This window comes from Rhamphochromis longiceps, linkage group LG7 (genome assembly GCF_057381845.1).
Source record: "Rhamphochromis longiceps isolate RC_006_pf linkage group LG7, R_longiceps_female_GT1.1, whole genome shotgun sequence".
Classification (NCBI taxonomy): Eukaryota; Metazoa; Chordata; class Actinopteri; order Cichliformes; family Cichlidae; genus Rhamphochromis; species Rhamphochromis longiceps.
Window position 1 is genome coordinate 18,531,590 of NC_140563.1, and position 17,709 is coordinate 18,549,298.

The 17,709-nt window shown below is 39.9% G+C and overlaps 1 protein-coding gene across 1 annotated transcript; it reads left to right on the top strand.

The window, feature by feature from the left end:
* Positions 1 to 1,494: 1,494 nt before the first annotated feature.
* appl2 (adaptor protein, phosphotyrosine interaction, PH domain and leucine zipper containing 2) lies at positions 1,495 to 15,748 on the top strand. The gene is made up of 21 exons (XM_085412689.1): positions 1,495 to 1,625; positions 3,118 to 3,216; positions 3,810 to 3,869; positions 4,711 to 4,782; positions 5,635 to 5,722; positions 5,852 to 5,893; positions 5,984 to 6,042; positions 6,368 to 6,514; positions 6,713 to 6,795; positions 7,423 to 7,575; positions 10,289 to 10,477; positions 10,552 to 10,594; positions 10,853 to 10,909; positions 12,115 to 12,209; positions 12,851 to 13,006; positions 13,223 to 13,275; positions 13,452 to 13,626; positions 14,650 to 14,686; positions 14,813 to 14,968; positions 15,064 to 15,111; positions 15,329 to 15,748. The coding sequence occupies exons 1-21, from the start codon at positions 1,569 to 1,571 to the stop codon at positions 15,458 to 15,460; spliced, it is 2,001 nt and encodes a 666-aa protein (XP_085268815.1). The 5' UTR covers positions 1,495 to 1,568; the 3' UTR covers positions 15,461 to 15,748.
* The last annotated feature ends 1,961 nt before the right edge of the window (positions 15,749 to 17,709 follow it).

Consider the following 17,709-nt stretch of genomic DNA (forward strand, 5'->3'; position numbering starts at 1 on the left):
CAGAGAGAAAAAAAATAGTGAGTACTCTCATATTCATTATATCAAAGTTATATAAAGGTTTAACTTTGCAAAGGTTTATTTCTCAAACTACCTGTTAGGACAAAACAGTACATATGTTTTAGTTGTTTTTGTTTTACTTTGTATAGCCTTTTGCAGTAAGTGCGATTTAATTAGAGAGCCAGAAACTCAGCACATCACATGCTCAGCCAATTTGTCAGTTGCGATTGATGCAAATCAAGACAAGAGCTTCTGGTCCTGATTACTTACCAGACTAAAATGTAATTTTAAAAGGTTTGTGCAACTTATCACCATCCATCGGTCTACATCCATTTATCTCTCAATAAATACTAACTGCTGCCTCATATCAATCAATCTTTTTGTTTTGTGCTTGTTTTTTGTTGTTTCACAAAGTAAAGGAACATTTTATTTTGTCATGAGTGGAGTGAGCTTTTCCAGGGTAATAGTGCCACTAAATGGATTGATGAGTATAAATTTTATAGAAATGTTATGTTATCTATACCCAGCTGAGCATCTATGGAAGACATTGGTCCAATAAATCAGACAGTGCCTTCTCCCAACACTTAAACAGGACTCCAGTAGAATTCAGTGGCGCACTAATGTTTTTCTACTGGCACATGATGATCCATCCAGAGGTTGGTGGATGGGATAGGTATCAGATTAGTACTTTGTTCCTATCCTCTAAGTTCGAGCATAATGAATTGGGATACATTATTTATGTTTTGTTTTGTTTTCTCTTTGGGTTTTTTTTTTTTTTTTTTTTTTGGAAATGAAAAAAATATCCACTATGAAAAATGTCTGAACCCTTTTGTGTTGACTGTCAAATCAATTTTTATAGCCTATAGCACATTTAAACAACAGTAAATAGAGAGGAACATTTAGAATTCTGAAAAACCAAATTTCAAAATACATGAAAAACTGAAATGTGTGTTTGTTTTATTAAACTCATTAAAATGTGTTCAGAATTTGTCAATTAAGGAGGCTTTATCTCATACAACATGACACTGTTCTCCACTCCGTAAGCTTTATAGCTTTAAATCGTGGCTGTCAATATTGGTATCGGCAGTAGTGGCCCTTTATTTACTTGATATTGCATCTAAAAAGTGTAGTACTCCACAGCACTACATTCCGTCACCTCACGAAGAAACTTTGTGTTTTTCCTTTAATTAAATTTGAAAAATTTGAAAAATCAATGCTGCAATTCTTTATGTGACCACACGGGGTCACTGTTGACATTAAAATCTCCTAGGATACATGGCCATTATTGCCGACTCTTTGCCGTAAATAATTCAGAGGACAAAATCAACTTAAACACTGAACTATATATATAGATATATATAGATATACATATATATATCTCTATATGTCTTTAAACAACTTCAGAGTTTGAGAATGTTTACTCTTACTGGTCACCGGCTGTTAGATGACATCATGACTGGGCCTGCTACCAATTGCATACGGCTTCTCTTTCGCGCAGTAGTTTCTGGGAAATTGAGTCCGTACTCTAAATAATTCAAGCCCTCGTTCCCTTCTCCTGCACAGCTAACAAGATGCCGGCCGTACATCACAAACTGCTCCTGGAGGACGCTTTACAGGACAGTCCTCAGGTAGGCCTGCGTCTCTTTTCTCATGTTTGCGTACCCAGCTGTCTCATTAAAGGCGTTACGAGCGCCGAAGTTAGCTTAGCCCAGACAGTATCCAGTACCCGTTGTAGTCTGTTTCCACTGGTCGATGACAGTTCTCAATTGACACATTGTTACAAGAATTGTAATCCCCCTGTGAGCAGTAGCTGCACTTTCCAGTCATTACTACAGCATGTCACGGTTATCTGTTTTTTGTGTCTCTGTTGTATTTACAAAGCTACCGCCCTTCTTAGGGATTCCATCTCTCTGCCAGAGATGATTTATCTGCTGTACATCTAGACCTGTGTCAGTCACAGCCATAAAGCTCCACCAGACTCGGTGTCCTGCAATCGTTTTATTTTCTAATGCCGTCAAGTTATTTTGATCTAAATTCTGTTCTGTAGCCCTTCTGGGCCTGATTCCCAGGATGTGGGAGGGGTTTCCATTATCGGACTCCCCTGGAATCAGTCAACAGTCTGCAAACAGGGCAGTGTTACTGCAAAAATAAGATGCCAAATTTTTACAGGGTACAAAACGCTTACACTGTGTACAAGTTATTCACCAAGTTCGGCATTCATTTTCATGCATGACCGTGGGTGATGAATTCCGTCCTTGCTACAGCTAATGCATCCTGTTTTCTGTAGTCTGTTGCATCACTCTCTCCTAAAGAGGGCTGACCTCTTCGGAGGTTCTGCTTAAGTGTAGCCCACGCTGGAGGGTCACCGTCTGCTTAGTGGTTTGCTTCCTCAAAACAAGAAATGGACCTGGCATCTTTGTACAGTAACACACATACAGCCAAACGTCATGATGTCTTGTTGGTGTGAAATGAATCATGGTCCTTTTATTGGATAAGTCGGTTTGAGTGAACTATAAACAGACTTCACTCTCTGGGTGTGTTCCGTTCTGCTTGAACTGCCCTACCTTGCTGCACCTGTTTATGGAAAACACTTCACCAGACAGGATTTTGTCTGTTTGCATATCCACCCTGCAGTAAAACACGTATGCCTTTTAGTTTAACTAGTTTTAAGTTTTTAAGTTAAGTTTTGCTTGAGTATAATCCGGCTACCCACATTTCTTGAGCTCAGTGACTTGTGTAGATTTTTATCTGACTTAAGGTTAAGACCAGTATTTATCATCGGAAGTACTTGTTTATTTACAGTATATCTGTTCTTCAAAGTTTATTTTTCTTCTTTTTTTTTTTTCTCATTGGTCAGAAAACAGTTTTAAAAGTTTCCATTACAATATTCCAGGATGCTGGGCTTTCATATGGGGTTTCATGCAAATCCACCACAACAAAAAAGCCACAGTGATATTTTTCACCTTGTGAAGTAACTGAGATCAGTTATCAGAATATTTAAGTTCTGTAAGTTAGTGGGATAATTGTTGGATAAGGTTTTTCACTTCGTGTTCAGCTATTCATGCCATTATAGTCATCAGAAGAGTCTGTAATGTTTTTGTTTTTTCCCCGTACCCACAGACTCGCTCTTTGCTCAGTGTGTTTGAGGAAGATGTGGGAATGCTTACGGACTACACCAACCAGCTGCTACAATCAATGCAGCGGGTGTTCGGAGCACAGGTACCAAAACAAATTACTGTCAGGCGCATGCTTGCACTCCTTTCCATTTGCTGTTTGGAACAGAGCCACATGTTCAAACACATAATAGGAGATTTCCCCCCCCCCTTATGTTTGTAGATGAACATGAGTTCTAATTTAACTTGCTGATTCTGGGGTTTTGCATCACTGAACAGCAGCAGAGTGTTGTGTTTGATTTGATTTAGGATGCCATTTGAGCTACTGTTTTTGATGAGAAACGTACCAAACTGCAACACCATACTCTCAGCCCCACACAGAAAATTTGTCTCCTGTAGAAATGGAGGAGAAAACATTTGATGTACAAGTTTGTTTTTGACCTATATTTACATTGTGGTTTAAACGCTGTGTTATTAATGTAACCCTGGTTCTCTGAGGTATCTCATTATTGAAGGTGCCCTCTGGTGTTTTTGCCAGCTTTTCAACAGATATTGAATCACATTGCACCCAAAAAACGTTTTTTTTTTTTTTTTTTAAATGTTCTCAGTAGGTGAAAAAAAATGCATGATGTTTGAGCTTGAAGGAGTAATCAGTCCTTTTTAACATGTATTTATTTTCCTTCTTTCGTTCCACCACAGAGTGAGATGGGACTGGCCACAGAGCAGCTCTCAAAGCAACTTTTGGAATACGAAAAGAAAGTAAGTAGGGTTCATATGCTTACTTAATCGTGTGATTCCACAAAAAAGACAGCAGTCTGTGTTATGAGTAGTATCTATGTGGGCTATAGAGACTTTTTTATCATTTTGAAATGAACTTTCTGTCTGTGTGTGAGTTTGCATGTGTCCTTCCTCCTGTGTGCAGCAAAAAAACCCCACAAATCTGTTAATTCATTTAGAGAAACATATGTGGATAGTTGACCTTTGTTGGTAGACTTTGTTCTGGATTGCAGGGTGAATGTGAACACTTTAAAAAAACAAAAACAGCAGTGATCTGTAACTGCAGAACTTTCTTAGCACTCTTATGATTAAAACTCAGCATCTTGACATTAACTACTGGCTTTATTACCATCTTTGACCTTGTCTGTGTTTTCTACCATGACCCTGATGACCGAGAACCTACACAGATATCTTTGGCCTTGTTTAATGAAAGGGATGTGCCAGAAATCCTGGCAGAACAGGGCGGTTATTTAAAATGTGTCTCACAGTGAGAAGATTCTGGGTTTGAACCCCAGCTGGGGTCTTTCTAAGCGCAGTCTGCATGTTCTCCTTGTGTCTTCAAGGCTAAGGCTTTCTCTCAAAATCAAAAGACATATGTGTTAGGTGAATTGGCGATTCGATGTAAGGTAGCTAAAGTGCTTAGAGTGTTTTAATGTTTGGTTAAATGTGGCTTGTGGTCTAAAGCACTTTGAGTGCTCTATAGGAGCAGAAAAGTGCAATATAAATGCCAGCCCATTCCATTTCCTACACATTAAATAAATCTATGGCAAATTTCACAGTTTCATGGTCTAAACTCACTGCTCTTTCTTTTTTTTCTGTCTAGAATTTTGCCCTTGGAAGAGGTGATGAGGAGGTAATCACCACGCTGCAAAACTTCGCCAAAACTGTAGGGGAGGTAAGGCCCGTGCTTGCAGTTTTCTTGCTCTATGAGTATTTTTACGCGGGGTGTGTGCGTGCACAGCAAAAGAGTGAGATGATGAACTATCCCGGAGTCTGTAGTTGCTTTTTTATCATGTTACAAAGGGTATTGCACCTGCGTTCCCCTAGCATGGCAGAGAAAATGAGCTCAATGAAAAGGGCAGAGGACTTTTAAGACTGTGCGACCGGAACTGATTGATCAGTGTATCTCACTGGATGGAGGAATACAGGGAAACAGCAGTGGGCGGGTGGATGGATGAGTAGATGATGGAGTGGTGTGCCGGCTCACGTATATAGACAAAACAGATGGGCCTGTCACTGTCAGCCATGGGGGTCCACAAGCCTTGCCCAGTCAGCACTCATGACACACACCCATATGCTCAGAGGACACACGTTGATTGTTTGCTTGACCTTTTACCTTGTCATGCACAGGAAACAAATTTCACACTGAGATTAGGCTTAAACTGCACCTAATCTTGTGAACTTTAGAACTTGCTAAATCGTCATGTGGCTTGTTGATAACCACAGGGAATAATAGCTGAATTTGTCTGATATGCAGCCCTGTTTCCAGTATCAGAGTAAACACTAAGCTTTATTATTCTCTTTATGAAATGTACTCTTCCACAGTATGGCTTTATTATGATGTAGGGGGAGGCATTGTCTGCCACAATGCCCCTATTTCACTGAAAATGCAATTTTCCAGCTTGCTGGCAAGAAATTTTACTGTAAATATTAAACCGAAATCCCTCAAGATGTTTGGGGGAGGCTCATCTTCTGTTTGTGTCCTTGCACGGCGCCTCATATGTGTAATCTGTTTTGTATCGTCCAGCTGAATGCACTCCACTCCGAGCTAGCTAACCAGATGGCTGACAGCATGGTCTTCCCCTTGATCCAGTTCCGAGAGAAAGACCTCACAGGTAGCTTCTGACAGACTTGGATTTTTTTAAAAAGCCCTCCTCATAAAAACATAAGCAAAACCTAGGTGATAATGCATTTTTAAATACCTGTTGTAGATGTAGCTCTAATAATATTTGTCAATTTTGCAGAGATAAGCACACTGAAGGAAATATTTGCCATTGGAACTGATGGTAAGCACATTCTTTTGCCAGTCTGAGAAAAGAAAATGACAGGAAATAGTTACTATCTGATGCTCACGGTCTTTCCTCTGTTCTGTGCAGAGCATGAGGCGGCTATGGTCAAGTACAGTCGATTGCCCAAGAAGAAGGAAAATGAGAAGGTAGAGTAACTGCCAAGTGCTTTCTTAGCTTCTCTTTCTCATTGATCACAAGCTGTAAAACGAGCACGCAACACTGTAATGCTCTCATTAATGCAGTGGGAGTCTTTTAAAAGCATTTGAAGTACAAATGGATTAAACTAAATAATCCTCTGCTGCCGTGCCTCCTCGTGGGAGTATGACTGTAACCACAATACAGTGTATGCATTATAATGGGTGCAAAGATGAGACTCTTTTTGCTATGCTGAACATATCAACGTGTTTTCTTGGATGTACAAGATTGTGCTGCTGTGCTGCTTATTTGCATGTCCCTCTCCTGTCTGAATAGTTGAAGGCGGACTTGGTGAAGGAGGTGGCTTACACCAGAAGAAAGCAGCACCAGGCCTCACTGCAGTATTATTGTGCCCTCAATGCCCTGCAGTATCGCAAGAGAGTAGCTATGCTTGAACCAATGCTAGGCTACACTCAGGCACAGGTACTCACTGTCATCATATCAGCATTCAAATTAAGTGCTTAAAAAAGAGGGAAATGATTCCTCATTAGACCAGATTTAGCTTTAAAGAGATGTACAATTTCATCCTTTTAAATAAATGCCCAATCTATGGGCATGTGAGCTGCAACATGCATGTGCAGTATGGTACAAAGTGGCTCAGTGTTATCTTTGATTTTGCAGATCAGCTTCTTTAAGAAAGGCTTTGAGCTGGTGTCAAAGAAGATGGACTGTTTTCTCGCTTCTGTTTCCAACATGACACAAAGGTAAGTCCAATCCCATTCACAACTGTTTTGGTTTTGGGTGGTGAGGTGATGAAATATGGCTTTGGAGCAAGTATTATGGGGTATTGATGCTTGTGTGTGACTGGAAAAAGACATAATGTTACTATGATTTTTTTTTTTTTTTTTTTTTTTTGTGTGTGTGTGTGTGTGTGTGTGTGTGTGTGTGTGTGTGTGTGCTCTACATCAGCGGTCCCCAACCCCCGGGCCTGTCCGTGAGTCATTTGGTACCGGGCCGCGAGAGTGAGACTCGGGTGTGAAGTGTATGGTTTTCAGGGTTTTTATCGGCTTTTAGTGTTATTTTGTTATCGTTTTTTTTCATTAATTCGGTTTTCCTGGGTCTTTTCACGTGTGTTATGAATAAATCTTCTTTTTTTCGGTACCGGTATTGGTTTTATTTTGTTGTATTTATCCGCGACACCTTAAAGGTCGGTCCGTGAAAATATTGTCGGCCACAAACCGGTCTGTGGCGCAAAAAAGGTTGGGGACCGCTGCTCTACATAATAGTATTGAATGATTTTTTTTAATGTCTTTGTATTTAAATGCTCTGTAGGGGGGGGAGAAAAAAAATTTCTGGAGCGAGTTTAGATTGATTTCGGTTTTCCATCTCAGCATCCAGGCCCAGCTGGACTCAGAGGCGGAGGCCATGCGAGTGTCCCACAGGGAGCTTCTGTCTGTGGAAGACACTGTCTACATGCCAGATAAGGACACAGAGCCTGTCAATCGCACGCTTATCCAGAAGGCTGGCTACCTCAACATTCGGAAGTAAGATTAATTACACTCATTATGGCCCTATCTGAAAATCTAAGGACACTTCCTACTTACTACCAAGTCAATATGTTAAAGGATGCCATGAAAGGAAACAAACTGAAGTGGCATTTCCAATTTTGTCAGGAAATTAAATGCAGTTCAGTAGATGGTGCCATTGATCCACAGTGGCTCCGGGAGATTTCGAATGCCTAAATTACCAAACACAACCAGGAAATGATTTTTTTGCTTCTCTCTCTCTCTCAGCAAATACATTTAAAAATAAGCCAAACACAGTAAACAGTAAGTCTGTCATAGCAGACAAGGTATGTCAGGTAACATGTTGACAGTGTGCGTTGTCAGCTTATACTAGACTAGATGTATGGCAAAGGAAACTTCCTTAATGGCTTCAAGGGATAAAACTGCTGCGTAGCTCGCATTGTGATTTAGTGAAATGTCAAAGCTGTCAAACTCTGTCTCTCCCTCATATACATCCAAAGTCTTTGACAAATGTCTGTGACACCGGAGAAAAGGTTTCCACAGAATGCCATTCTGTTTAATGACACACACTGCCAACAGCCTCAAACACTTGTCAAATAGAGCTGAGGCCAGAAAACATTTTCTGTTTCAAATGGTTTCTCAGTATTAAGGGTCTGAGTCACCCAGGGCAAAACGAGCCATACACTTAAGTATTTATCAAAGGACATTTATTTGGGAATATTTGTTGAACAGAGCGTACAAAATTGAAGGTTTACAGATGCGCAGTTGAAATGAGTCACGCATGTATAGATCAGAAATGGGGTGACTCAGAGTTGAGTTACATCCTAGCTTCGTTATAATTGCATATACAACATTAATAGCCAAAACAAATTTAGAGCCAAAATAAAACAACCCAAAAATAAAAAAAAGAAGACAACTCAGGATCTACTTGTGGAATCAAAGGATGAGCGGGGGAAAATTGTTGGTGTGAAAATGTTATTAAAATAGTTAATCATGGTTTCAACAATGGATGTGCAGTTCGTGTTTTAGATTCTCAATAAAAATTCTTCACATTACTGAAGACGAGACATTAAGTGCAAGCTAAAAAGATGACCTCTGTACAATTACCCGAACTCTAAGGAATATAGCAGACCACAGCAGATACGTGCAGTTTTGTTCTAATCAGTTATTGCTTTTAAGTGCTTTTTTTGGAGATGGATAAGAAGATTTCTGCCTATTAAAAACAAAAAATGTAAACAGTAAAAAGAAAAAAATACCAAAATGACAGGAAAATTGAGTTCTGTGAAACTTTCAGGTAACAGCATTCATGAATATATAATAATAATCAGTAATGAACATTATCCTGTTTGTATTACCACAGCAATATTCCATAAAATGAATGGATGAAGTATTTAAGTGTCTATCATGTAGGAGATGTTATCTTTCTGTGAGCTTTGCATAAATGTGTTTTACGAGTCATTATTAAAATGTGAGCTCAGGTGGGCTGTAAGCGACTCATAATTAAAGCTTTATCAACAGCTTTAAGCTGCATGGATTAAAAATTAAAACAAGGTGAATCTTTATTATTCAGAGAAGGTTACCCGCCTGTCAGATCTTAGCTCAAGTAATGCCAGGAATTAAGTAGTAGGTGCCCTGTTTGTGTGCTCATATATCTGGTTATTAAATATTACTAATGTTTCAATGCAGGAAATAGCACCAGCTAATAGATGAGCACACAGTGTCTTTTTTTAAATCAGAAATCTGTCATGTTTTCTAGTTTTCCAAAGGTATGCAAAATCACTATCCATCATGATGGCTTTTGAGCAGTGATTCTAATCATCGGGTGTGTTTTGAGGGCCCACTGTTTGTGCTGTATAATATGAGCTCGTGCAAGGCTTCTGTCTGGCTGCTGAATACACATCCTCCATTGTTTGTAAGTGGGAAACTTGTCTGTAAACATCTATAGATCTGCTGCTACAAGCATAACATCTGTTTATTTCTTTCAGAGTAGACAACAGGCGATACAGACAACAACTACACGTATAGCATATTTATATATGCGGTGGTGCAAGATGTTGGAATAAAATATGGAATAAATAGGGGATGAATGGATAAAGTTAACCTACCGCTGCACGTGCATCTCAGTTATAATAACATTATGAATTGCAGACTAGTTTCAGTGTTCAATATATTTTCCAGGAGACGTTTTTACAGGACTAGTTCATCTATATGTGTTTTTAAAGCGGCTCATATAAATTTGTCCTGTGGCAAATATTACTGTAGCCATACAACCACTGGGAGTTGTTGCACTGAATCATGTCTTGCCTTTGTCTTTGTACAGATGGGATAGAGGTCCTCTGGGGCCTATATGTTGACATATATCATTGATTTGTGAAGGCTGTTTAATAACGAGCTGTGTTTGCTCTTTCATACAGATAAGTCTGACACACTAATTTTACTTCTAGAATGTAAGGTCACTAAAAAGACTAGGAGATCCCTCTGAGGCGCAGATTAAGAGACTAATCTCAGAGGTCACTGGGTCATTATGACCTTTGAGAAATTACCAGATGGAGAGACCTGCTGTAAAGAAAAAATAAAAATCGTCCACTTTGTTGTTCAAATCACCTCGAAGCTAATTGCATACATGCATACAAATAGTATCCATTATCTTACTTTACACTTACGATCTGGATCTACATTTATGGCTTTGATTCAAACGCTGTTTCTTCTGTTTCTTCTTTTTCTTCCCCAGTAAAACAGGCCTAGTGACCACAGCCTGGGATCGTCTGTATTTCTTCACCCAGGGAGGGAATCTCATGTGCCAGCCGCGGGGGGCTGTAGCAGGAGGCATGGTGCTGGACCTGGATAACAGCTCTGTCATGGCGGTGGATTGTGAGGACAGACGTTACTGTTTTCAGATAACTTCCCCTTCAGGAAAAACGTATGTACTTTTTTTTTTTTTAGTTTCTCCATGCTCAGCAGTGAGAATAATACATAAACATTGTGTCTCTGCAGGTCAATGATTCTACAAGCCGAGAGCAAAAAAGAGTATGAAGAAGTGAGTGAAGGGGCAGCTCAAACAGCTCCATTTGACCTTCGTTTTTGTTTTACATCCACTTCACGAAGCTATCCGCTGCTACGAGTATCTGTCATAGAACAATGGAGAGACTGTCAAGACTCATTTGTGTGTTTTCGTATTAAGTTTTGTGCTCGGACACAAGTGACTGGCCTGTCACAGCTGGTATCAGTCAAGGGATTTCACACTGTGCCTGAGCTAGATGAAGCCTTAATGTAGTAATTTCTGTTTCTTTCTCAGTGGATTTGCACTGTGAACAACATCTCCAGACAGATCTACCTGACTGACAACCCAGAGGTAAAAATTTCATACTAACCAGCACAGATACACACTGTTTAAATTTAAAAAAATAAAAATAAGATAAAAGACGATTAACCAGTCATTTAAGGATAACATTTTAAGACATTAACACACATCCAGTTAACACATTAACTGGCGAATGTTTAATCTATTTAAGTAACATAACAAGTAAAGATTAACAAACCTTTACTCTGTCACGCCCTCACAGTATCTCAGTTGTCTTTGCCTTGAGAGGTATTCAGTCCCAGAATCTTGTATATTTGCTTTGCAAATGTTTATTCTTCACATTCTCTAATAATGAAATAACTGCATCCAAAACTGCCCTCACTCTTATGCGCTTACTTTTCATCCGTGGTAATCGTTTGGGGGGTTTCACATAGATTTCAGACACCGTTAACAGGTGCGCTGTTATAGACCTGGAAATTATGGTTTTATCACCTCAAGAGCAAGATTTCAGGATTTCTAGTGAATAGCTGTTGGACTGAGTGAGGTTTTTTGTTTGTTTGTTTTTTCCGAGTTTGAGAATTTTTGAGTGGGCTGGATAGAATTACCAGAAGAGCCGGTAATGAAGTTTAGCGCGCCAGGCAGCAGATGGAGAATGATTTTCGACGCAGCTTCTCTTGTTTATCTAATTGTTAAAGTTGTGCAATTTGCCTCCGTTCTCTCTCCCAACTCAAGTGTTCGTGGAGAGCTGCGTGACCTCACCCTCATTTGTCTCGTCAGTGATGTGACTTTTGTTAATTGTTTGGTGGATTTTTCTTAATTAGAGTGAAACCTCTTAGTACAGTGAATAAACCTGCTCTCCAGTATATCATTTACGTAAAACATTCTCGACAGAATTTGGTCAGGTTTTCTTTTCAGATTTACTAAAGCAGGATTTCTAATTATTATTCAGTGATTGGTTTCTTTTTCCAGTTAGCATTCCACATTACTGTAAATAATTACATCCCTCAAATCCTATACGTAATTATATATGAACTAAACAACAAATAGAAACCAGGAAACCATCTGCTGTTTTTTAGGGATGCCACTAAATAAACTGCTTATGGTACACAGAGCAAACATGAGGTTGAGAAAATACACTGAAGACAATGAAACAAGTACTTGGAAAGTACTTGTTTTTAGGATCATTTATATTCCCTAAATGACTCAAACTACGAGTATGTGAGATACTGAAAAGTCCCTGATTTCTTTGATATTAGGCTGTGGCTATCCGACTGAACCAAACCGCCATCCAGGCAGTGACTCCCATCACCAGCTTTGAGAAGAGACAAGACGGCTCACCCAACCCCGACAGGTCAGGCATGTAGCTTATGTGAGAGTGTGTTCAGAATCCTACATTCAGTACTGCATAACAATCCAAAGCTTGTAATGTAATGTTTCGTGTCATGGTGAAAGGACAAACAAACAAACAAACAAACATGCAGTTTTCTTAGTTCTGTGCTACAAAAGCTCCTGCAAATGAAGTCGGGTAACGTTAAAAAATAAAAAAGTGCCACTGAGCTTTGGAAATGTGGCCAAAGCCAAACATCTTATGCATCCCTGTAAATACCCTTTGTTGAACAGGGTTCTTTCCCTCAGATTAAGCTTTGTGTTTTCTTTTAAACGGAGGAGGGTGGGTTTTGTTTGCTGTAATCTTTCCTTCTGTTCATGTTTTTAAAGCAAGTTTAAGAATTGGTGGAAGACCAGAAATACACTTTGAAGTCTGCCTTAAGTAGTTATCTTTCATTGTTAGGATTTTCAGTGTGAAATCCTCTCTTGAGGATTGTAGATTTTTGCCCCCTCACTGACACTCCATGAATCATTTCTCGGCTGCTGCTGACTGAAGTATTAGGTTCACATTTTTCCAATCTGTCTTATCCTTTATTGGTGGGGGTGGGTGGGTGTGTTCTTGGTTTATTCATTAGAACTCATCTTTATTTTGTCTAATTTCTGCAGAGCTAAGCCAGGAGGTGTTCATACTACCAGCAGTGGTTCTCAGAAAACAGGAGTTGCCCCAGAACCAGAGGACCTAATAGCCCCGGGGACACCCATTCAGTTTGACATCATGCTGCCTGCGTCCGAATTTCAGGACCAGAACAGAACTGGGGGGAGGTGAGAGCCCAGCTGAGACAGGAAGTTTGTGTGGGTGCTTGTTTGTGTTTTTGCAAAAGACAGGGGCGAGTTACTGGTGGGCGATGACACTAATTTCCTAAATGTTGGTCTCATTGTGGTTCTCACGTCATTTCCAGGAAGCAAATAGCTTCGTAATTGTGTAGCGCAGTGCTTTAATTGTTTTTTTCTTGCTGGTGTTTGCTCCCATCCCGACAGACGCACAAACCCATTTGGAGAAACAGAAGACGACTGTTCGACAGATACTGATGGTAACAATTTCCTGTTCTAAGTGCACTTTAATAGTCCACTCTCTTTTAAGTACTTTTTAAGTTCACCTTAACCTCAGTGTGTGGTTGTCATCGGTCAACTTCTTTGTTCACTGTCCTTGTGCTTTTATTCTGCTGACATATTTAGCTTGCGCATGATGTTTGTCTGTCTCTGCAAGACTCCCTGCTTCAGCAGGTATTCGCTGTGCGCTTCCTGGGCTCCATGGCGGTTCGCTGCGGCGACAATCAGGAAGTGATCTACGAGGCCATGAGGCAGGTGCTGGCTGCCCGAGCCATTCACAACATCTTCAGGACCACAGAGGCCCACCTCATGGTCACCAGCAGTAGCCTCAGGTAGACTTTCAGCACAATTTTAATAAGTTTTACATCAATATGAACCTGCTGGAGACAGATATGGGGACTTGTTTTGAGGCACTTGGAAATATCTCGTTGATATAGAAACAAAGTTCTTTTCAGTGGTGCAGGTACATGTGCAAAAAGGTCAAAAAAAATATTCATAGTGTTTTTCTTTCAACTCATGGTTACCTTGATTCTTCCAATAGTTTCATTTTTATTTTATAAAATAAAATAATACTTTAATTTTAGTTTTTATTACACCTCAGCTGCAAAAGGTTGACAATGTATTGTTGTTAATCTGCTGTGTGGGCAGCCAGACGGGCAGTGTGGACACCCAATTTTGTGAACACGAAAAGTCAAGAGCGCAACGATGTAGGATTGTCAAGTTGATAGTAAAAATCCATTTCAAATCGCAGGTCAGGTTTTCTGAAAATCTTGTAAACACATAAAACAGAAAGATGCGACCTAGGTCTGTGCATCTACTGGGAGGCTGAGGCTAAGCTGAGACGCTGGAGGTTGTCAGTGTTTTTTATATTTACATTTACTGCATTAAAGCCTGAGTGACATAGTCTGGTTTGGACCTTGATCACAGCTACGTCTGTTTCCTGTAGCCAAGCACGCCATGCAAAGCACTTATGGAGAACTTGAAGTTCGTTCATCTTGTGTACGCAAATCCAAGTTGTCTGTAGCACCAAGGCAGCACAAGTCATTTACATAACTTTAAATGTATTGAAGTTAAGTGAGAGCCATTGAAAAAATAACAAACAAACAAAAGAATGTCAAGATGCCACAGGAACACAATCTTAAAGTTGGCAAGTTGCCGTAGGTCATTGCCTGAGGTAAACGACAAAAAGAAGCTTGAAGCAGGAACCCTGTGAAGCATGAATATTGGCAGCATAGAACAAACTTTGTGATGTTGAATTGCTACGTAACCCACGGTTTCTTTTTTTAACACTCTCAGAATAGAAATCCTGAGTATGACTTCAGTGTTTTTGTGGTTTGTTTTGTTTTCCTGAACAGGTTGATAGACCCACAGACTCAAGTTACAAGACTAAGTGTAAGTATCACAACAGGTATCACAGCTGCTCTTTTATTGAACTCTGTCAGGTTTTCTGTATTTGAACTTCTTTAAAAGACACTTCTTTAAAAGACACTTCTCAGTTTTTATTTTATTTATTCTCAGTTCCAGCTTGGAGAAGTGTGTCAATTCGCAGCCCACCAGGAGAATGGGAGGCTGATGGGATTTGTGGTTGAAAGCAGAGACTGGAGCGATGGAGACGAGGAGGGAGAACCATCGTTTAGCGCCTTCGTCTTTGAGAGCAACACGGAGGGCGAAAAGGTTCACAACCCAGAACCAACAACTCGGTTTCAAGTAGAAGAACATGTTAAATGTAATATAATATCAACACACTATATGTGATTGTCTATTCACAGATATGTTACACCATAAACCTGGCAAAGGAGATTACAGAAGCTAAGAAGGTAACGTCTTAAAAAATGTAAAACTTTAGATCTTTTTGCTTTGAGCTTTAAAAACAACCAATATATGTTTTGATTAAGATTATTTTTTCTTGCTATCAAACATCAAACCATGATCCTGAGTAACTGTAGCCAACAAAGCTGATGAAAGTTGGGGAAAAAATGGTATAAAATAAATTAAGGATATTGTTCCTCAGCAAATCTGTTTAACATTTTTAAGGACCCGGAAGCTCTGGCCCAGCTAATGAAGAACATGCCTCTAACTAATGATGGCAAGTTCCTGCTGCTTGAGCCTGAGACGGGTGACACGACCGAAGGAGCAGGACAAGAAGATCTGGAGTCTGAAGCCTAGTTCCGGTTAGATTATTCTCCCACCTAACCACCCCCAAAAAAGATGAGCCAGTCAAAACCAGGGCCACAGTTCTGCTTTTGCCCCAGAGGTTTCATTCTGATGCCCAGCCCTAACTCTGGTACTGTGACATCAATATTAGATAGGCCACATCCACCAACCCTCAGTAACTACATCTCTCTCTCTCTCTTTTGCTGTGCTAAAATCTTAAGATGTTGACATGGGTTTGACCACACACACACACACACACACACACACACACACACACACACACACACACACACACACACACACACACACACATACATTAAAAAGAAAAATTGAAAAAAGAACTTATTTTCGCCCGTGCTCAGACTGCAACATGAGTCTTTGCATGTGGAGTTTGTCTTTGCACCACTGTAGGTGGTGCGCACATCAAAAGGGACACCACATAGATACTGGATGCGTTTTCATCGTCTCCTAAAATCCCGAGCCATTTAACAGAGTGGTGACTCATTTTCTTTCAGTTTAGGTTTACATTTATTTTTAGGTTTACATAGTTTGAAGTGGTTTTTTGTGTTTGGAGAATTTAATCCCTTTACCTTACTTTGCTTGTTAACACGTATGTGAGGCTCTTACGCAAATACTTTGGCATTCATTCCTTGATTATTTATGAAAGAAAACGTTACTGCACTTTGAGGTTTGTGTTTGTGTAACACCATCAAATTACCACAGAATGTAATAATTGATAGGATTGGAGACTTTTATGATAGTGTAGGATAGTTGAAATGACATCAGCTCCTTTTATCCTTAGAGCAGCCACTCTTGCCTAGTTTAATATTTTTATCCTTTTAGCCTCGTAATGTGTGTCTCAAAGCAGGGTACACACTTGGCAAAACATTTTCTTCTCGGCTCTCTTGCCACTGTGAAGTTAGACTTGGCACCCTGGCTATCTTAAGCCTTCCCACTAAACTGAATTACTTTTATGCTCGACATTTTCCTCGGCTACCTATGTAAACAAGTTCTAAGATGATTTGTATGTCAGCGGGAAACAGCCCAGAAACGACTTCACGCTCGTTTCCCCAAAAGCCCGTGTAAATATGATCTGTCTATGTATGTTTAACCAGAGTCAATATGCTAGGATCTATTGCAGTGCATGATTAAATAATGGCATTCAATCTAGTTCCCTCTGCAGAAGATTAAAGCTTATACTATGAGCACTGAGCCGTAACGCTAAAAGAGAATCAACTCAACTGTCACAGTCCACAGTGCACTTGTGTGTGGGGGGGAAAGCAATTTGCTCTTCTTTACATATGAATGCTAATCAGAGCAGAACAACTAATGGTAACGCAACCTGTGAAATTCATCGCCCCCTCTGGATGCCGCCGCAGTTTTGTTCATTTTCAGTCCGTTTGAGCTGCGACACAAATCTTGATGGACAGCGGCAGCCTATGCAGTGTCAGTGTGTGACCGTGTTTAGAAAAGGCAAAGGTGAAAAGAAACTGGCTGGAAGTAGAACTTGAAAGTTGCAGCGTGGTGACCAGTGCAGTCAGTTTGTGCCAGAATCGCCGTGCCAGAAGCAGAAACATGTCACACATTTTATTTAGAACTTGGAGCTGCACTAACAAAAATTGTTCGACTGCTCATCACCCTACGCATCGGAATTACAAGTTTGATTTGCAAAGAGAATTTCTTTTTGTTTTCTTAGAGGAAGTTTAAAAAAAAGACCATCCTGGTTTACTTAACCGACAAGGTAGATCTTGTTTGTATACAAAAATCAACACCCATGTAGCAGATGGTAATTGACAGACTAATGCTTCCTTTCATTCAGGTCAGAAATCTCTAAATTGAACATTTTAAACTCGAGCTGGCGACGTTCCACACTGATGTCAGGCGTAAATACTCAGCTTCTTACAGCAGGCAGCATTTTAATATTTATGTCATGGATACATTCGAGAAGAGGAAGATATAAAAAGTCTGTTAAGAACATTATATACAAACTAGTGTCCAATCAAGTACATGTTTAAGATGGCTTATGACACTTACTAACCCAGGCAACGTGTAAATAGGACCAAAGGCAGATTAGAGCTTCCCAGCTTCCAGGATCTATACCCCGCCCCCGCTATCTCATAATCATGAGATTCTCTCATAATTTAAACCCATCTAAATAAAAGTGGGCTGCACCAAACAAAAATGTTAATTGGGTTAAATATACCAACCAAATGAAGAAGTGCATGTTTGGATTCACTGGGAGAGAGATAATTGATTAGTTG